The sequence below is a fragment of the Lissotriton vulgaris genome, chromosome 7 (assembly GCF_964263255.1).
Source record: "Lissotriton vulgaris chromosome 7, aLisVul1.2, whole genome shotgun sequence".
NCBI classification, from domain to species: Eukaryota; Metazoa; Chordata; class Amphibia; order Caudata; family Salamandridae; genus Lissotriton; species Lissotriton vulgaris.
The window spans coordinates 412,660,543-412,683,272 of record NC_141695.1 but is presented as its reverse complement, the minus strand read 5'-3'; the positions used below and the strand labels follow the sequence as shown (position 1 = coordinate 412,683,272).

General features: G+C 43.3%; 1 protein-coding gene across 1 annotated transcript in view; it reads left to right on the top strand.

Moving 5' to 3' along the window:
- LOC147701762 (sulfotransferase 2B1-like) overlaps window positions 1–22,730 on the top strand; it is a 251,611-nt gene that overhangs the window by 77,923 nt on the left and 150,958 nt on the right. Inside the window, exon 3 of the mRNA XM_086930380.1 lies at window positions 15,708–15,919. Within this exon, the coding sequence (XP_086786506.1) occupies window positions 15,708–15,919 (212 nt within the window). The remainder of the gene's footprint in view (window positions 1–15,707; window positions 15,920–22,730) is intronic.

Genomic DNA, 22,730 nt, shown 5'->3' with positions numbered 1-22,730 from the left:
CCATTACCTCCTGTAGTGTATATTGTCCATGCTTATTTACTAATGATGTGATATAATTGCATGAGATAGACACCTTTCAAAATAAAACACACTATTAAGACCTTGCAAGTAAAGCTGTAATATGTGCAATTTTTAGTGTGCAAGGCCACTCTCTTGATCTCCTGATAATATCATTTTTTTGCATGAGATAGACAATTGCCACTTTGAAACATACTAGTAAGATTGTGCACATAACTCTGTAATTTGTGCCATTTCAGATAGTATGCCTTGTATTATACCATTATGAGTCATCATATGTATCCCCTGTGTCCAGTGCTAAAACATACATACATACTATAAATACTTTACTAACATGCTCGAGATTATCGAATAAAATGTCACTCCTTGTCTAGTGTTTAAATATACAGATTAGGAAAACTTGTGCGATATGCTCGACATTACCGTTACTAGTTTCTGAGCTAACTGGTTTCAAAATAAAGTTTTGGATGTTGAATTCACCACCCGCCAACACCAAGGTTAGCGTTGCAGCCTTTGCATGTATATGTAAGCACAACCGTCACCATGCCACGCAGTGTATGGCACGCACAATGGCCCAGCCAGTCGGCTGGTTACTTTCTTCAAATACACGCCCAGCAGACACCATGGTATCCTCGGGGTTCACGGATAGGAGTACGCAGGTATCTTACGGGCGTGTGACTTTGATGGAGTGGTCTTACGAGCATTTATAACGATCGGAGGTAACACTTTTGTCATTTACCGGACCTAGTGTTACTTATTTTATAAAGCTTACAGAGTGCGAATATAAGCCACCGCCCCCTACCGGTACCCATGTCATGAGTTTACTGTAGTGTAGTTCCTATATTCCCAATAGGCTCTGCGCATTGGAATAATATATCCTATAGATTAGACGTAGGACTGAGGTCGACTAGGTCTCTATCGAGTATATTAAACTTAATAGTGAGTGCCAGCTAGCTCAGAGGTCACTAGAAACTATCTCAAATTCACAAGAAGGGATACGCTTCTGACAACCGCATAAACATGACAACTTTGTTTCCCAAGAATAAAAAATGTATCTCTAGAATCACGAAAACAATAGATAAGTATTTCACTCAGTCATTTGTGCATGCTTCGTTTCTACAGAGGTGCAGAGAAATAGAGAGAGGTGTTTTCAATAAAACGGTTTATTGAACAGTCTACTTTCTCATGCAAAAGAAATGAACTGCTATAATCATAATGCTGGCTGCAAAGTATAATGCGTAAAGCAAGAACAATATTATGAAATGATACCGTAAGAGCATTGTAGGGTTTCTAAGCCATATAAAAATACATACATAAATAACAATGACTAAAAGTACTCGACTGTTGCTTCTTAAATACACCTACCCCAATGTACCTAACCTAAGTCTAGTATGCCGGAGGAATTAAGTATTGTGTAGCATAGGTTTAGTGTTCTTTCCCAAGAATCTATCCAAGATTTCTCTTAGGTTCTAATCAGCTCCATACCATGTTTAGAATGAAGGAGGTCTGGTATCTCTGTCTCGGGACTCGATTTCCCAACACCCCGCAAGGGGAGCTTGGAAACACTGGAGCTGGATTCTCAGCAAGAGCAAGGACAGCTTCTCGATCAGTGCGTCAGCTGGAGGGTCGGCTTCCTTCCGCACTTGCTGTAGCGAGCTGCGTTGGGCAAGTAGATAGTCGAACTGCTCCGAACCACCGTGTCTTGCTAGAGCAAGTAAAGGCATATTTATACCTTGAAGGTGTTTAGTTTGATGTAAAGTCGGGAATGATAACGTCAGGAAAGAACCCCTAGGGAATAGTAGTTCTTTGAAAAGTACATGAGTTCTACGACAAATCAATATTCAAGCCGATTTTCCTAGAAATTGTTGTGACGTTTGGCACGGGTGGAAGTAGCCATGCCTGTATTTGGTCTGCATGTGCTATGTCTAAATAAGGGAATGATTTCTATGCCTATATTAGGGCAATGTGCATTGTACCAATATAAGGGCATAAATCGGGAAAATTCACTCGGAGCCTAAAACGCCACACAACATTACATAATACTTCACGTAAGCCTTGCTTTTAAACCAAGTTTTTAACCCATGCTCATAAAACTGCCCTAACTACTGACGGCAAGAATCCTATCATTTCTCTTGCCTCAGTTGTGTAGTCATGTTCATTGCTTTTTCAAGTCACTACCAGTAATACCTGTGTAAGCATGCAGAAACTTAAGCTCGTTCCTCGTTTTCTTGCTCAGATGCTATACAGTTAATGAACACGCCTACAGAACACCTGTATATAGTGTCTAAAAGGTCACTTTCACTGGCACCGTTATATCACTAGAGCATTGCTAGCGACATTGCTGCACTTTGAGGAGCACCAAGCAGTGTTGTTAGGCACTCTAGATCACTATCAAGCACTTGAGCTATTATGTATTACTTGCCATATGACTTGTTTTGTTTGTCTGTTTGTCTCTTTCTTTTCACAGATATTTTGTCTTTCAGAAATTCTGAAGATTCAATTAACAACCGTGAGTTTATTCAGTTAATTCCACCACAGGTTAGGGTGCGCCTTGGGGTGCCATACCGCTGTGGTATGCTGGTCCTGAAGAATGCTTTGCCAATAGCATTCTGAAGCAGAAACATGTTGACCAATTTTCCTCTTTTTCACAGTAGGATGTATCTGGTCAGTTTAGCCAGTTATCAAAATCATCCAACGCACTTGTTTTTATTGGTGTCTAGTTTTCCACCATTAAAAGTTTTTGGGGATAAAGCAAAGGCACCTTTTAAATCACTTTTTTCACTCACCTATTGCACTCACACCTTGCCCTAAAAAACCTGCTTCGCTGTAACCAGGCGTCGTAGCACACAAGAGATGCACTCGGCCTCTCTGGTGGGAACCCAATGATGAAGCATGTCACCGACTAGGATGGTGAGTGAGGGTTCTTTTTAATAAAACAAAAGTGTCTTCTCTAGCTCGCTCCTTTTTTTGTTGGTTGCAATCTTTCGTTGTTGAATTGATATTGTCCAGGGGGAACAAGAGTGGCTCCATTTATCTTCCAGCTTCTGTCTTGTTGTTTATCTATACAATCAATAAACCCAGCACACGTGGGAAGCAAGAAATGAGAAAGAAATCTCTAGCTGCCTTTTGTCTTATGTCCAGTGTATAGAGCATTCCCATCTGGTGGTGGTTCTTGCATTGATGCAACTCAGTACCTAATGCAAGCACAGCGACTGGCTTTCTTGACAGATGCCCCCAAGGTCACTGGAGACCCTTTGGAATGACCGGGTCACAAAGAAATGGAGAGCAGAAAGTATCTTGAGACATGCTGCAAAGGAATGGGAGCTACTGGTCACAGAGTCAAGTTCCTGCTCCCACTCGGATTTCTGGAGGGAAACAGTATATGGCCCTGAAATCTTGGCTGGACATCCATAATAGGTTGATCCTTTGTCTGAAGATCCTCTCTACTCTCATTCTCCTCCTCCTTAAGTCTTCTTGCTCCATGGCAAGGGCTAGAGCAACAGGTGTTTAGCATTGAAGAATATTATCAACCGGCCAGAGTACTCATATTCCGGCCCGCGAGCGGAAACTCCAGCACAAAGTGTGAGATTTCCGCACCTGGTGCAGAAATTCCGCTCCGGGTATGGAAATTCTGGCTTGAGTGGGAAATTTCCAGCCTGTGTACAGACGTAAAGTTAGGAGTCGTAAGTGATTTCTGTGAATTCCAAAAACTGTAGGTGTCTTCTGTAAATACCAAAAGTAGTAAGTTTAGGATTTTGTCTCAGAATAGTTCTGTGAATCAGCCCCTTCGTTTCTGCCTGGGTGGGAGCAAATTTGTGATTTCTACCAGGAGAGTGCAACCATACCTTCCAGGCAGGAAACAGCAGTGTCTCAGGAGATGGGGTCTCCAGGATACTGCTTGGATGAAGCCCCAGGGATTGTGGTCTCTATGTCCAATTTACAGCTTGTGGAGGTGGGACTGATGCCCCCTTTCCCTGTTGAAGATTTACCACAGGGATACAACACCAGGTTCTCAAAGAGTCTCAGGGTGTGGGCCCTATGACCCCTCTCCACTAAAGTTGAATATGGGACAGAGGAGGCGGACCTGGAGCCTTATACAATTCTTTGTGGGGGGCCTGCGCCCCTCTGCTCTAATTACAAAAAACAGTTTTAGGGATTGGGTCCCCAGGGACTCATAGAGTTACTGGGAGGGTGCCTGTGGTGCCAGATAATTATAAAAGCAGATTTGACATGGGGTCTCAAGGGCCTGGTAGAGGTCTTGGAGAAGGCCATACAGCGCTCCTAAAAAAAAAGAAAAAAAAAGGGAGCCCTGGGCTCTGGCCCACCCCAGGGGACAAAGTTGTACACAGGTGAGAGCCCTTTTTTATTGGCACCACTGATCGTCTGCAGATCCGCTGCGTGGAGAAAAGAAAAATTACCTTAATGGACCCAGTGGGGGTACTTCCAGAACCCCCCAGTCAGGCCTAGGGCCAGGTCACCCTACCCTGCTCCCATCTGTTTTTTTTACTTTTTTGACAGAACAGGTGACTGAGTCTCTGAGCCAGAACATTCCTGCTGCCACATCTTTGTTGATCTGTGGGCAGACAATCAGATCTGTCAGCCCGTGGATCCACTGCAGTGTGAAATATAATTTTGTTGACCTTAAGTTTTCAAAACCTGAGTAGAACGCCAACACACAAAGATTTGATATGCAATGACCAGAGGTACTCTGCTTTTAGGTGAGTCATGTCACATTTATTATAGTTACTTTGTACTGTAGAGGATGTCCAATTATAGAGAAATGATTGACTTTGTCTTTGCTTTAAGGTATTATTGTTATTTCGGACCCAGTGGATTATTATTTTACCAGATTATATTGATTGGTGTTGTTCTTTTTTTTGTAAATTCTTTTGTCCTAGGATTATTGTGCACATTGTTGTATTGATTTGCATGGTGCTATGGGGTGCCTCGAAGCTGGCTATTACAGCTGCACTCCGAGTCGGGGTCCAGACAATAGAGGGAGCTCACAGGTTCCTAGTGGTTGCCTGGCGTCGAGGGCGGTGTGCCGAATCGCCACCACCACCTCCCATGACCCGTGGTGCATTTAGTGATTGTACCTCTTTATAAACTCGGTTCCTCTCTACTCTCGAAGGAATCTGTACCCAGTATTTTAAAATTATTTTTAACACTAGTAACCCCTGGTTAGGGTGGGGGTACGTAGTCCTCAAAGCCAGTTACGGAACCCTGTAGCGTTTACAGGGCTGAAAGGGCAAGTTCCCAGAAGAGGAATTTCAGGAGTGCTTCAGTGCAGAGTTCTAAGGGAATAGAGACTAAAGCTGCCTGTAAGACCCACCTTGGTGTTGGCACCACACTCCTCCAGGGCAACTTAATTATCAAGAGTCAGATCTTAGGAGAGGGTGAGCACCATAGGGCACACATAACACTCTCGGACCTCAGGATAACATTGGCACACTTTTCTCCTCATATACTCCAAGTAGGTGCCCTATGGACCTTATGCACGCATGACGTCAAAGTTCACTTCTCCTGCACTTTTGTTTGGCAATCCATCTACATTGTGTGCTTCGTATTTCGGTGTTGGCACCTTTTTCTTCATTTACACCATATGTTCAAGAACTGGTAATTCCGCCATGACGCATGTTAGTCCTCTTAGATACATGTGTCTTTCAAGCTCAACCTGGGTTGTTTTTAATGTTCTTTCAACCAGACCTTTTAGCGTTCTCATCTGCCTTGTTGTTCCCGCAGATTTACGGCCTGTGAGCTTGCTATACCACATATCCGGTGGTTGCTCCAATTGAATACCGATGGCCCCCCCAAAACCGGCTAATACATTCTCACCCTGAAGAAGGAACTGTGTATATGTTTGTTTTGTTTCGAAACACGTGTATGCATTTTACAGTTTAGTCTTTTATCTTGTATTTTTGTTTATTGTATTAATGCATTATGCGTTTTGTCACACTTTAATTATTGTTACTCTCTCCATGTCAGTGTTGTAGACGTAGAGCTGTGTATTTAGCCTCGTACTGAAATAATGAGCCTCTGTCTATTTATTGTTCACTTTGTTAAAAGAAAAGAAAACTATTTTTAAATGTGTTTTTATGTGATTATCTTATTTAATTTTGATAATAATAAGATATATAGCTGTGATGTTTCATATTCTGCGTGACAACTAATTGTATAGTGTGGATGAATCACCCACAATAGTATAATCCTATGGAGGAAGATTCTGTTATTTAACTTGTGACATGGAGCGCCATACAATAAATACGACACATCCATCATGTCGCAAGGTGGGCACAATGAAAACGTGCATAGCTATGTTGCGATAGTTTTCATAAATAAGCCCATAAGTCTTACATCAAGCAAATATGCTAGCACTATTGTGAAAGGGTCTGTGCATTAACATAGGCAGCCTAATATATGCTAGCACGAGGAAGAGACAAAAACAGCACCATATCTTAGTAGATAGAGTGCTGTTGTGCTCTCTCATTTTCCTATAGATTGATTTAAACACTTGTATCACTCACTGCTTCTGTATAAGGTGTGTTCTGTTAAGTTCCTTGACAGTCTACATTGGGATGAGTAGCGCTAAGGAGAGGTTGGGGCATCAATGGAGGGTTGTAGTGAGGAAATCCGTGAAGAAGGCAGTACTGGGGTGGATGGCAACAAATATTGTCTCGCCAGGTGCCATTGACACTAGAGCTGGCCATATTTCGAATAATGCACTAGCTCATTAATCCATGCATTTCTTGAATCTATCCATCAATTCGCTAGTTGTTTCAACCATTTATTTATTTACGAACCCAATAACATTATACGTATCCATGGTCTCAATAAAGTACTTATTTATCGATCAATGATCCATTCAAATGTGCAATAGCACTGGTCATTGTTCTCTCAAAGGATTAAAAAAGCATTTCCACATTAAATATGGAGTTGCTCCGCTTCCGATTTCAAACTTGACTGCTTTTACTTCTACCTTGATAAGCATGGTTCTGCATGCTTTTCTAGGGCCAGAAATAACATGTACAAGATGTTTAACGACAACAAAAGTATGAGTATTTGGATTCTCGGTTTTACAGGGTTCCTCGCGGAGAGACGGCCACAATCCCATCCTAAATGTGCAAATGGAGCAGTGTCACTAATCTAGTGAATTGTTGTGTTTGTACATTCACCCGTTAAAATTCCAATAATCGTGATCCTGTAAACTGTTTAAGTACATTTGGAACTAAGCTCCTCATTATATTACCAATGAGGGTGCATCGGAAATACAAACTGAGGGGGAGATTTTCATATCTTTTGCACTGGTTTAGCACCACAAAAGTGACGCAAAGTAGGGCAATTTTTTTCCCTATTTTCTTTCCAGAGCAAAACTTGTGTGCTGGAAAGTACCATGGGGCATATTATCAAGAAAGGTGTTAAAATTATCGCAGTTTTAGCAGCAGGAAACTGACGCTAAAGTGGCGATAATGGGCTTGATAATATGCCCTTATGAATTCCCATAGAAGCCCATTTTCTGGTGTGAACATAGTCTTCTATGAGAATTCACAAGGGCATATTATCAAGCCCATTATTGCCGCTTTTGTGGCAGTGTCTTGACGCTAAAACTGTGATCATTTTAACGTCGTTCTTGATAATATGCCCCATGTAAGTAGTGCAAACAAACGCAAAGTACTGCTTTGCATTACATTGCGCCGAGGGGGTGTTACATGGGAGATACATGGGTGTTCCCATGCAACTACCCATGCCTTTTAACACCAAACCATAATTTCAAAGATTTGTAAACATGGTTTTGCTCCAAAAGGTAACGCCTCTTCAAAGGAGGCGCTAACAGGAGAAATGCTTACATTTCTCTGTTCTTTTCAAACTTTCCATGCGTGCTGCAGTGTGCAGCACGTATGCAAAGTGGTAAAAGCTTTGCATCATGCCCAGCATAGCAGAACCCTTCCTGTACAAAACCTATGCTACACTCAAGCACACAACCTAGCGCTGAGGCGCTACGGTGTGTGAATGGCGTCTGGCAGCTGAAATCAGCGCTGGCGCAAAGGAAAGAGGAGGAGAGAGCCATATGGTGCTCTCGGATGTACCATGTTACAACGCATACCATTACAACTACCTACTATTACAACGCGACCATTACAACGCATACCATTACAACGCATAGCGCTTTGAGGTGCTGGATAGTGGTAAGTATAATTTACTATTCTAACTCCAGTCCCCGTGGACACTAGGGAAGGTGTTGGATAGTAAATTATACTTATTCCCTATCCTAGAGCGCCCCCCAGCGCAATGCGTTGTAATGGTATGCGTTGTAAAAGTTGCGTTGTAATAGTAGGTAGTTGTAAAAGTTGCGTTGTAACAGGTGTATACCGGTGCTCTCCTGCTCCCTCAAGGTCACGCAATGCAGCACAGCCTTGCGGGGGCTGCGCTGCATTGTTTGACTCCCCCTGAGTGTTTAAAAACATACTGCCATTTTTCTTATCTCCTGAAAATTTCAGCAGGTTAAAGCAGTCAATATGATTTTAAGGAAAAGTGCGAGGTAAGGAGGACTGGTCTGTAGAATTCACTGCGGACGCCCTCTTCCTGCGGTTATCCCACTTTTCTTCGGGCAATCCTGCTTTGGATTATTATTGCACTTTTCTTCAGGCAAAACTGATTTAGTTTAATCCCACACCTCATAAACACTGATCCTCTAGGCTTGTACTTTTTAGGTCTCGCCTAGCGTTGCAGCGCAAAAGCGCTACACTCCCTTTGCGAGGCATGCAGTACACACTATAGTGTGGAAGCTTTGTGGAAGCTCTGCCCACTCTCCAGCCCATCTTCCTCATTGGCTTAGGTTATAAATGCTGCCTTCTGATTGGTTTTAAGCTTGTTAGTCCCAACCCATGACAGCCATAACAATCATTTGTATCCTTCCACGGCTACTGGCCCCTTCACAGCATAGACTACTTTCTTCCCCTGCCCCTCCCTCCCACAGTCCATGCCTTCTCACCGCCCCCGCCCCCTCTCCCACAGTTCATGCTTTCTCGCTTCCCCCGCCCCCTCCTGCAGTCCGATGCCTTCTCGCCACCACGTCCTCCCCCCCTCGTGCCTCCTCGCGCCTCATTGCCTGCAGGCATTGCTATTTGCAATGCAATAGGTCGGTCTCGCGTAAATGGGAGGTTGAAGTGCCATTGACCAGGGACACAGGGTTGGAGAGATGCGTGGGCAACAGGCTGGGTATTAATATTACAACCAAAGTAGTTAATAAACAGCAAGGAAGTTATTGGGCGTTATTAAAGTGTTAAGAAAAATCTTTACATTATATATCTAGGTATTTGTGTAACTCGCTTTTCACCGATTTATTGGCCCAAGAGCGCACAGTTGCTCATCTATCGGAGGTCTCCACCCATGGCTAGATTTCCTCCTTGTTTATTTTGCTATTACTGGTCAGCACCAAAGGACAAGCAAGACTACTCAAAGATGGCCGTGTGTCTGCACGCGCAGTCACAGTGTGGAGCGCAGAATAGATCCTGTGCGTCTCGGCAACAAGTGTTGTTATTATTGTTGTCACCGGCCGTCCTGCAGGAGTGAGCGTGTGACGCTGTACAAGTGCTGGGGAGGAATCCCGAGACCGGCCCTCACACCAAAGCCATGGAGGTCTACCCAGAGGTCAGCGGCACCCCACAGACAGCTGCAGAGCCTGCCTTCATTGTCAATCTCTGGGCTCTGTTGGAGGAGCCGAACAACAACCAGCTAATCTGCTGGAGCTGGGTAAACGGGTAAGGTTACGTCTCGTAATGGGGATTCGGGGTCTAGAGTACCACAAAGTATTCCAATAGGAAGTGCCAAGACGCTTATTGCAATCTGACAGAAAGTTTCGAAGACTTCCTGAGATACCCCGCTAAAACTGTTAGAATTTTGTTTACTTCTGGTGCATGGACCTCTTTTGACTGTAGCGCAGGGACAGTAATTCTGCATGCTCTGTGTCCCTAGTCTTGAAATTGTTTATCAGCTGTACCTTTAATGCGTGATTTGGTTGTTCTTCAGACTGTATGCACAAACCTCGACCCCCTACTTTACTCGCATACTTTTGTTTTCATTCATTCATTCGGTGTCGCTCTGCAGAAGCTAATTGAGAGGATGTGGCTTAATGTCCAGAGATTCCAACTTTGGAACCAGGGAAGGAGGATCAAGAGCCCACGTCATCTCAACATTCCATGCACCTGTGTAAATCACTTAATCTCCGAGTGCCTTAAAAAAATAAAAAGTAAATGTGCTCTTGTGTAACATAAGTAGTGCCCTTGTAAAGCAGGTTTATATCGCTCAATTTATGTCCTGGAGATATTCCGTTATTTGCAAAGAATCCCAACATGTTGCGACGCCAAGACTCGAACTGCGATCGCTCTCAAATCTGCAGCTCTGGCCGCTGCACCACATCTCTCCACTCCTATGGAACTTGTTTTTTGGGGGGGATCACCTCAAATTTGGGCTCTTGGGGCCAAGCCAAACTACTGACTCTTCTCTACCCATAAATCGTCTGCCTCTCTACTGCTTCCCTCAAGGTGCCCCTCCAACGAGCAGCGGACAAGGCGTCACTGGAGAGGTTCAGTAAAGCCTTTGGGATACCTAGTACTGATTAGGTCCATCATCCCCCTGGCTCTGGGAGGTCTCCACCTTCGGGTGGTCACACTGTGCAAACAAGACCATTGTTTGCACTACTGCACAGTTAAAACCTTCAAAATAAAATAAATAAATCCAGTGATTTTTACTTTAAACTTTGTTGCTGAATATTGTGCATTTCTGAAAAACGCAAAATGCAGATTACTGAGATACAAAGGTAAAAATAATTCTTAGAAAATATTTTCTTGGACGCCATGAGCAGTGCCAGTGTCAGCATTTGTGAAAAATGTGATTTGTAGCCAATGAGTGACAAAACTAACACAACAGTTTACTGTTCTCTGGACACACACAAGTCCAGAGTTGAGGTCGTGGTTTTAACAGTTCTTTATTGGGTGTCTATCACTCCAATTCGCCCTTGCTTTTAATGATGCCAACACGTTTTTCGTCTGTAGCTGATACTCTGACAGCAGACTGAGTCAGGGTTACAGACCTAAAGATAATCATTCTTATTTCAGGAGGAGCATCTACAGTGTTTAAGAACCAGTCATCAGGTTCAGTGACCCTTAAGGCACGGAGTGTACATGAACAGTGATGTTTTGACCATTACTTATTAGGCATTGTCCTTTCCAAGTAGTGATAAAGACACAATGATGCCAGGTAGAAAAAGCCTTGTCCTGTAATGTTAGTCAACAGATGTGAGAATATTGCCACTAGGTATCATAGTGCATTCACTATATTGCAGTCCCCCAGTTTCATGGACATTAGGTGTCCTTAGTTCAGATGTAATCTTCTGAAACAAATGCTAGACGTCCAGAGGTATAGCTCACAATGTTCCGCATCAGTATCGTTGGTGGGTTTGCTACAATTCTGTAGATTTGACCAAAGTTCTAAAAACCCCATCGGATATCTGAAACATTAATATACCCTCTTAGTATCTAGATCAAACAAATATCTAACTACTAGTAACCAGGATAAAAGTGTTAAACTTTAGAAAGGTTTTACCTTCAATCTCCCCATTAACTTGTGTGGAGTGTGGGACTCTGTATGTGATGTAGTGCCGATCCATCGGTAAATGAACATATTAGAACAGTATTTTAATATCTGTATTAAATACTGTTACATGGTCATAAGTAGTGCTCATTTCCCTGATGGAATAATGTCAAACAAAAAATAGTCAATCCATACGTGGGTCTGGTGACTGTAATTTACCCTACTGCCTAGGCATATCTCCTGGAATCCCGCTAGTCCAGTGACCTCTGAGACAGCCTTAAGAATGTAGTTGTTGGCCATGGTGCAGGTACTCAGTTAAACAGGGGAGGCACGGGCTGTACCTGAGATCATACTGGTTCACAGCCAAGAGGTTCTTGTGGTCTTTTTGAGTGACAGGATCAATAAAATAAGCAGTGTTTTGAAAACCTGGAAAAATCAGACCTCTTTTTCTGTACCATTTTGGCAAGTGCGATGAGGGGATGGTATTAGTTGCGGAAAGCTCTAGGTCAAACCTACAGTACAGGTCGAATGGACAGTGATTTCAGCATAACAAAGTGCATGGGTATACTTATGTGAGTGAACATGTGACCACGTCAAACTCCTGTATTGGTACTTCTTTTTTGGCCAAAGACTACCAGACGCACAGCTGTCTGGTTTGATAACGACATCTTTGGGACATGTGGAAAGCTTACCTTGGAAGGAATTTTGCCCTTTCATTTGTGGTTTGTCACTCACATTTTGCTTGTTCTCTATTTGTTTTTGGCTATCCAGCTTGAGTTTGTTCCATCCCATCTGCAAAACCTATTTAATGTTTTCGCCCACCAGTGCGTGCTTACTGTAAACAGGCCTTTAAATCTTGTTCTCATCTTGTCACATTTGCTGTGCATTTAAAGACAGAGGTCACATGTAAGGCTCTGTCTTCAAAGGGAGCTTGGTGTTATTTTTCTTTCTCTGACTTCTAAGTGACAGAGCATAATGAAGCTCATTTTTTGGAAATTCTGATGTGTGATGGGAACAAATATATTTTTACGGTCAAAGCAAATCAATACATTAGGTGATCACATTTCCATACATTATCGTTAGCTTTATACTTTTAAGAGTAAGACCAAACTATGGGGTCCATTAGGATGGCGGACGGACTTTGTCCGTCCGCTACTTGTGTGGCGGTCCCGCCATAGCAATTATGATGCGCCCGCCACAGTGGCAGGCGCATCCAGCATTTATAACATTGTGGCGGGTGGTGCTCCCAGCACGCCCGCCGCAATGCTAAAAATGCATGTTGTTCATTTCAAAGCACAACATGACAAGCACTGCGCGGTGCCTGTCTTGTTGTACATTGAAATGCTGGGGGGTACCATAGGTACCCCCATGTTCACCCCCCACCCCACCTTCACCCTGGGGGTCTGCAACGGGCCCCCAAAGCAAAGACCGTATGCCTTTCCGTGGCAGAAAGGCATACCCCGAAGCCCATCCGAATATGGCTGGCGGTGTCTGATAGACCATTCCATTCCATTTCCGTCCGCCGCAGTTTCCCCCACCATTGTAATATGGCGGGGGGTAAATTTCTGGCAGACGGTGAGGGATGGCGGACGGATCGCCACCGCCTGCATGGCCTGGCCATCCATCCGCCATCCTAATGGACCCCTATGTCAGTGCAAATGTAATTGTCATTTAAATTGAAGATGTGGTAGTGTACTACCATTACACACAACACCATGCATACTTCACTTTACAACACTCCACTATACTCCACTCTGCACCACTCCACGCTCTGCCACTCACCACTACCTTCCACTCAACACTGCAATTCTGCACTATACTCTGCATCCCTCCACTCTACTTCATTCTACACGCCAATGAACTCTACAAACACAGTTCCACTATGCACCACTGCACTTTACACCCCTCCACTGCGCACCACTTCACTCTTAGCCACTCTACTCTGCAACACTGTACTCTATGCCACTGCACCAATGCACTCTACTCTGTACCATTCTATTCTACAGAAATGCACTCTATGCCACTCAAATCTACTCTGCGCTACGCTACTCTCCACCACTGTACTTTACTGTGCACCACTCCACTCTAAAACAATCTACTCTGTGTCACTACACTCTGCCCACTCAACTCTGCTCAGATTCTCTCCATTTTACCGGGGCACCAACCCAGTTGCCCTGTTCCAAGGTCGACAGGTTGCGGTCTCTGCTGTGCAGCATGGCTAAAAAGTAGAGCCATGTCACAGCACTATTTTTCTTTATGTGAAGTCTAGTTGGATAGCAGCCTGCGCTGCTGAGCCACATGTCTAAAAAACCTTTAACAGTGCCAATAGATCTCACATAGGCAAAACCTATTGGCTTTGCCAGTGCTTGGTCTATTCTATCTTCCCTTACATTTAATCTGAAGGACATGTGACCTGCACTGTTGGCGTCATTTAAAGTTTGACAGAGCAGGAGCGGCAGAGCTCCTGGCCTTCCAAAAATGCAGTTCTCCTGCTCTATTTACCTTCGGTGGAAGTGTTGGATGTACACCAGCAAAGCCTCAGCTACCTCTGATGGCCAAATCCATTGACTCGATGGCTGGCCTACCTGCCTGCCTGCCAAAGGCTGTCAGGGTGGTGCAAGCGCCACTGTGACCTATGTGTAGTGTGGGCAACCCCTATTCATTTTATCTTCCCCGGGAAGGGGTGGACAACTCCCCATGCACATATTTTCTGTTTCCTTTTTTAGGTCGAGCATTCAAGACCTCTTGTATATACTTTAGTATATATACTTTATTAGCTTGAGCATTCAGACCCTTTTGTATATACTTTAGTATATAAAGTATGTACTTATATGTTTATGTAATTTGTGGGCTCTGAAGGTCAGCCCTAGGACTTGTCTGCTTTCTCTTAGGGACAGTAAATGTTTCTTCACGCAGGCTAATGTGCTGCATAGCTAAATACATATAAGGTCCTAAAGGCGAGACCAATGGCATTGCAAATGCTTGTTTGATTGTGGGATCTCTAATACGGTTGCCCCACATCTGAAATAAGGAGGACCGTAGTAGCCTGGAGTAGTCTGTGGCAGAAAGGTCAGTTCTACGTTGCTACGTTTCTAATTAAACAAAGCATTCAAATATGGCCACTATAAACTCAGTTTGTCCTGCAGGATTTGTAGTGCTTTGAAGTCCAAAAGTTCAATCTTCAGGACTCCTTCCTTGAGGCATCCAATATCCAAATATGTGTTATTTTAGGCAACCGACTGTGACTTCTCTGAAGAATTTAGACTTTTCAGACTGTGGGATAGATCCAGATAATCTTTAGGTCAGACGTTAGTCAAGACCTTTTGATTTACAAAAAATGTTAATATATGATGTACTTAACTAATGGGGCCTTTTACCAGCCCTCTTCTAAGATTAGTCCATTATCATGCCATTTTCATTTTATGTCCATCCCCACTATGGCTTACAGTATGAGGCAATACAACAGAAGTCTGGCGCACAAGTGAACCAGGTGTTAAACCCCTGATGGATTCCTGAGTTACTAAAAAACCTTCAGACATAGCTTTTACAGTATGAGGCAGTCAGTCAGCAGTCTTCATCCACTGGCTAACTTCACTGTGAACGATGGCGCAGCCTGCCCATTTACAAGGGGCACAACCAGATACAACGTGCTTCTCTTAGCGCTAGGGGCTTCTATGGCAATGATCACTTTTTGAGAATACATGCTTATTTTCTTTTTTGCCATTTTTTGGCAGCATCCCGAATAAAAAAGTTTTGCAAAAACCAAAGAAAAAACAATTAAAAAAAAAAAAAAAGCCTAAATGTTGATGGCGAACTACAGACTAGCTGTAGCTAAGGCTTTCTAAAATTGGCAATCCAAGCTGCCTGGAGACTCACGTGGCAATACATTCTTATGTTTTAACACACAACTGTTCTTTCTGCCATTATTTTTTCCTTCACAATAACACTTCGAAATTGGTTTTAAAACGTTACTGCTTGCCACACAAGACCTTTGTTTATGGTTATTATATGTATTTAGTCTTCCATTTGTTACTAACAAAGTGATGTTTATGATAAAATCTGATTTGCAAATAATTTTACATTTCTTTCTCCATTAAAAGGAACAACATGGATGATAGAGATTTTAAGTCTCATACGCTCTAAAGGGGACCCAACATGGACCAAAACTGTCCCGAATTGGGATCGGGTCCCATGGGTAGAGGGCAATGAAGCCTCAAAGAAGCTAGATCCCATGTCCCTAAGACCTCGGTACATCACCACTCATTTGCCCAAGAAGATCTTCTGTCGCTCCTTCTTCAGCTCAAAAGCAAAGGTAAGAATAAAACTTGACCACAGAGTTTAGTGGTACATGTGGGAAGTTGATATGGAATGACGATTGGCGAAGAAATCAATATCTAAAAACGCTGTTTCCTAAATTTCTGGCTTTTATTTGCAAAATGTAGCATTGCAAGTAATGTTACTTATACTTGGCTTCAAAGACAACCAATCGTTCATTTGCCCTATTGTATCTGTTGCCTGATCACTTAAGAGGGCCTCTGAATTTGAATCATCAGCATAAATGCTAAGGGCCTTAGTGTATAGTGGATGGCCCATGGCTCACCAGGTCAGTAAAGGGATATTCTGGTCTTTTTTTAATTTGTCTTTGTCCATTCGTTCACTATGCCGATCTTTTGTGATATGAGAGGTTTCAGTTCGTGTTGACTTTCTGTTAAGAGGTTTGTTATTGGCATAGAGAAGGTTGTTGATATTTGATGGGAGTTATATTTTGAATCTAAGCTCGTTTTCCAGGCCTGCGTTTCTCATTCCTTATTCTGCATGGAAATTACATAGATCGAGTAATAAAATGCATCCCTCTCTAACACTCCTTTGTCTAGTAGGGGATCCCTGTGTATAGTCAAATCTTGTGAATAGTCCCGCCCATGTGCGGGGACCCCGGAGCAATCGAAATAGTCTCTTAAGTTGCCTTCCTCTGCAGTCCTGCATAGACACTTAAGAGAAAATCAAAGACAAATATGGCAGCCTAAAAGTACAAGGCTACATTGGCCAGCACTTCGCCTGGAAGTGAAAAAGGATAGCCAAATAATGTCAAAATTTACACATTTTGTTAAGTTTCATACATAGAGAAACTTCCCTTCACAAAAATCCTTTAAAATGATAGAGACGAAGGGTTGGACAGACAAGCCCCCATAGGCTTCCATTATGTGTCTGGAAAAGGGATACCGTGCCTTTAAGGAACTCTCCAGAGAGCCTTGGCATCCCAGGATGCACAGCCAAAGGCCTTTTACCCTTCAGTTCTTTTTGAAGGTGTATAAAGCCAGGCCTGTAGCATACAGTACAATTATCAATTTCTCCACCGGGGACGAGGGCGGGCGCTTATGACTATAACAGAGATACCCCTACTACAGAACTGGAGTTACAGGTAAGAAACTACTCATTCTGTAGTAGGGGATCTCTGTGTATAGTCATAATCTTTTGAATAGAATGTCAAGCCCATCCCAACAACCAAACCAGCGGTGGAGGAAACAGACAACGCCCCTACTGCGCAAACAGATTTCTCAACAAAGCCTGCCCAACCTGAGCATCTGCCCTGGCATCAGAGTCCAGACAGTAGTGTTTAGCATAGGTATGGACCGACTTTCAAGTGGCAGCCCTACTGATATCTGCAACGGTAACATTACATAGCAAAGCCATTGTAGCTGCTTTGCCCCTGGTTGAATGAGTCTTAGGCCTACCCCCTAAGGTTTTTTTAGCCTTTTGGAAACATAACTGGATACAGGACACAATCCACCTAGAGATGGACTGTTTGGAAGTGGCAAGGCTAGTCCTGGCCGATCCTTAATTGACAAACAATTGGTCTGACCTACAAATGTCTTTGGTCTTATCCAAATAGAATTTCAACACTCTTCTGACATCCAGGGAATGAAGAGACCTCTCCGCTGGAGTGGAAGGATGTTGAAAAAACGTAGGTAAGGTTATAGTCTGATTGACATGGAAATCAGAAATCACTTTTGGAAGAAAATTAGGGTGAGTTCGCATCACTACCTTAGAAGCATGAAAAACAGTGTAAGGTTCTTGGCAACACAAGGCCTGGATTTCACTCACCCTGCAGGCCCATGTAATAGCCACCAGGAAGGCTGCCTTCCGGGACAGATGCTGTAGAGAAGCCTTATGAATAGGTTCAAAAGGTTCCTTCATCAAGCGAGACAGCACCACATTCAGCTCCCATAAAGGTGAAGGACGCCGAACAGGGGGAAACACTTTCTTCAATCCCTCCAAAAAATCTTTAATCACAGGAATCTGGAAGAAGGATGTTTGTGAAGGGCATTTCCTATACACAGTTAATGCTGCGAGGTGAAACTTAATAGAATTAAATTTAAGGCCAGATTGAGCCAAATGCAAGAGGTATGGAAGGATGACATCTTCCTTGCAGGTGGTAGGATCATAGTTCTTGGACTTGCACCAGATGCAGAATCTTTTCCATTTGTAGGCATAGGAAGTCCTTGTGGAAGGTCGCTTTGCCTCCTTTAGTATCTCCATGCAATTATCAGGTAAATTCAGGTGTCCATATTGCACTCTCAGGAGCCATGCCGCCAAACTCAACGATGAGAGGTTGGGGGTGCTCATAAATATCCTTTGTGAATACTAAAAGTTGGAAAGTTAGATATTTGTTTACCTTTATGAACCGGGCCCATTGAAGGAAATGACCCAAATCGGTCACTAATGTCACTAATGACCACCTATCAGCATTCCATTAAAATGAAGAGTCTGACGGACAGTAGAAAATACAAACCAATAATTGTTTATTCAAAGTACACTCAGAGCGGAGCCCAGTCTACCCAGCTGCTAAGGAGTGCTGCAGGGGGACTGACATCAGCAAGCAAAACAATACATTATGCACATTTTCAAACCCAAAGTAAACAGGCCCATCATGGAATTTTACAGAAAGATGCAGCTGGACAGTAAATTACAAAGGAGTAAGTTTCCATTCTGAGGCCGGGCACACATTATCTATCTTTCAAGGTTACTCTCCCGTGCCCGCCACCAGCCAAGTGAGAGAAGGCTAACATCTCAGAAGAAAGGTATGTGCTAATAAGAACAGTGTGTTCATTAGTGTGGCAAAACTAAGTTCTGAAGAAACATAACCTAGAGAAGGCTATTTCTCAGAATTGGCGAAGAATTCGTATCGAACATGATACAAAATGGCACCTGTTACCACAAAATGGTGCCACGAATGTCTAACTTATGTAAAACAATATAAAAACATAATTTTTATTCCAATCCCCATTTGGGTCAGGAAAATTAATAAACAACCTAGTTGTTCCTCGGGTGGAGCATAAAAAAGGGTCCCAATACAAATGCATTACTCAAATCTTGCCTCCCAACGCTTTCTACTGGGGCCCCACCCAGGGCATGTCCAATAAACTAAACAATTCAGTGTCCCAGTAATTGATTGATTGATTGATTGATTGTAGCATGTCTCATTGCCTTTAAATCTATTGTGAAATAGGGAGTAAAAGAGGAAACATGGGAGCCAAGGTATGAAAGAAAATATGAAAAAAAAAACATCTCAGGGTGCGTTTCTAGAAAACACTGGAAAAGCAGTGGCCGGACAGCCTCCCAGTACCAGTCTGGCTCCTCCTCAGAACAGTCCATCCCAACCTGCTAGGTGAGGCCCCCTCCAGGGGCGGCTCTAGGCTCATGGCGGCCCTGGGCAGGGAGCGTAGGTAAGGGGCCCCGGTAGAGGGGGTCCGGGCGGGGCGGAGCCCCCCGGAGCTCAGGAAGGTGTTTTAAAAAAACGTCCAGAAAAGGTGTGAGATGACCAGTAACTGCGGCTGCTTCTACCCTTCCAAATTCGTCTAAGAACGATAACATTTAGGAGGAGGAGGGTATTGTGACACACGATGTGGCCAGCAGTGGGTAGGGAAAAACAGAAGCCGTTCAGGAACCAGGAGGAACGCAGGCGCGGAGGCCAGTGAAGAAGGGTGTGGGGGTTAGGGTGTTTGGAAGTGGAACAGAGCGGAGGCCGCCAAATCCCTGCCAGGGGCCGCCACGCAAATATGTATCCATCCTCAGAGGATTATTATATTAAGGATATATATTGGCATGGTGGCCTCTGGGGTTTGGTGGCCCTGTGCAGGTGCACAGCTTGCACATGCCTGAGGCCGCCCCTGCCCCCTCCAGAAGGGACTGCAAAAGACCCCAGACTGGTTTCAGACTTTTTAGGTATTACTAGTCAGGCATAGCTTGAGTCTTATGTCACAGTGAGCATGGGACCAATGCATACCAGTCGAACTTAGGGCATAAATTGCAACAAGAACGAGATGATACTTGCAATTCAGGAGGGAGTGTTCCCATGAAGAGCAGGTATAGTACTTACTTCCAAAAAGTGGGCCTCTGACTAGAGCAGCATGGTGGGTGAAAAATGCTGGACTGGACTGAGGCTCTGAGCAATTGTCAGTGGCTGTACTTAATTCAAGCATTACATCATTCATCTTGTTGTTATACAATGCAACTTTACAGCCAATGATATTGCCAAGAAACCAGCACTGAAGTGAATGGTGTACCTGTAGATTGTTAATAAGGGATAGGTAGACTTGGGGAGATGATGGAAAAAGATGTATAAGTTGGGAGACTTCTAAGGGAAAGTGAGTAAGATGGAGAACAGTGATGCAAGCAGATAGGAAGGGTACAACAAGCATTTGCAAAGCAATAGGTCTCGCATTTGGAAAGTTTGAGCCATTGGTATTGTAAATGACAAATTTGTTATTTATGTGTTGGTTTTGAAAATAGCTAAATTAATAGCGTTGTCATGTACAATGCCAATAGTTTTAACTTTCAAAAATGTGACACCTAAAGCATTTGTAATGCAATATGTGTCGTATTTATGTGACTTCGATGTATTGATATTACAAATACCAAGGGCTTTTATTTATTTTTAATAATTAATAATTAAATAAAAGTTATTGTAATTTATAATGGTAATAGCTTAAACTTTGGTAAATAACTTTTGTGAAGATTATGTTCAGTGTATTTTATTGTGACGAAAATCCAAGAAAAGAAGTGAAATATTAACATCTTTTTGTGACATTTGTAATAAAGCTTGAAACATTGAGAGAACATATTTGAACCACTTGTTGTTGAATGGTTGCACAGATTGATGCTGTGGTGGCGCTAAGTGATGTTGTGGTTGCGACGAGTGATGCTGTGGCTTTCAGTGATGCTGTGGTAGCGCATAGTGATGTTGTGGTGCCCCTGAGTGATGCTTTGGTGGTGCTGAGTGATGCTGTGGTGATGCGATAGACAGAAAGAGTGAGGGCAATAGATAGATAGAGTGAGGGCGATAGATAGAGGGAGGGTGATAGATAGATTGAGGGCGATAGATAGATAGATGGATAGATAGATAGATAGATAGATAGATAGATAGATAGATAGATAGATAGATAGATAGATAGATAGATAGATAGATAGATAGATAGATAGATAGATAGATAGATCAATCAAGGGTGATAGATAGAGTGTTGGCGACAGAGTGAGTGCGATAGATAGACAGATAGAGTGAGTTAATAATTTTCTGCTGTGGGCAGCGTGCTCCTCAGAAGCATTCCCCAGGTAAAGGGAGGCTTTGTGCGAGCCGCATACCAGGCAATTTACAGTGACGGGATTACGAGAGAGGCAGAGAATGTGATGAGAATTGCCGACCCGCAGGCCTCCATTTTTGCTGATGCGCATGAATCTCAGTAATTAGTATGCACACAAAGTGATAAATGTATCCCCCTTAGCCCTAGCCGTTAAACCACTGGCTCTATGTGTTGCATGCATGCGTTAACGTGGCAGTCTATTTTGGCCAGCAGGCGCACTCACAACACAATAAAAATGAACTACTATTACCCAATGTAACGGTACTCAATTCATCCACCTTAGAAACTGGAAGTGTGAGTTGGTCCTGCCAGGATGTGAAATAATGACCTTTATTGCATAACTGCAGATGTCTGCAGCAAGTGTTTAAAACACAGAAAAATCTTGCTGTGAATGTATGTGTGTGTGTGTGTTTGAGTGTGCGTGCGGGCATGTGTGTGAAAGAATTAGCACTAAATAGCACAAGTGTGAGTTGGTCCTGCCAGGATGTGAACTGATGACCTTTATTACATAACTGCAGATGTCAGCAGCGAGCGTTTAAAACACAGAATAATCTTGCGGTGAGTGTGTGAAAGAATTAGCACTAAATAGCACGCCTGCGAGAGGGCGAACAATAGACTGATTCTTAAAGTAGGCTTTCAATAGGTCGACGTATAGTTGAGGAATACCTGTGATTTTCCATCAGCCGGCCAACTCTCTCAATCAGGCTGTTATTGACAAAGGTTCTAAAAGCCCTGTTGTCCACGTCACCCTCAGTGCATTTTTTCACGTGTTTCAAATACCGCGTGACATGTGACGTCTATCAAGCAATGAATGCCTGAATTTGGCGCAGCAAAGGCTCACAAGGGTTCATTGTTCCTTGCATTGTTGGTCCTCTCAGCAGTAAACGTGGCCATACAATTATATTTATTGTTAACATTTGTGAAATATTTACTTTCAGGAATTGCCTTAAAGGGGGTGCTAAAAGATATCATGCAGAATCATTAACATTAATAAATATTAGATAGCACTCCAGCACAGCGAGGAAGGTGTGCCAAAATCTGAGAGTGCGTCATGTTTTTTTCTGCGGTTTGATACTGTTCAGCGTTTGGCACGCTGGTATGGGTGAGTTCAGCGTCTGGCTGTGCCTGTCTATTTTGGCCACCACGCACACTCACAACACAATTAAAAGGAACTACTACATAGCTGCAGATGCCAGCAGCGAGCGTTTAAAACCCAGAAAAATCTTGCTGTGAATGTATGTGTGTGTGTGTATGTGTGTGTGTGTGTATGCATGTGAAAGAGTTAGCAGTAACAAACAATACCAGATGTGTACAAGGTTCGGGTGGGCGCTGACTGCCAGAGAATTATAGGTGGTGATGAACACGAAAAGGAGCTCAAGCCTGACGTCACTGGCTCTTCCCAGGTCTAACAGCCTGAGATAGTCTTTGGCCAAACTTAACCTGGTAGTTGACTGACCTTACTGCTCCATGCCAGCACTGAGCTCT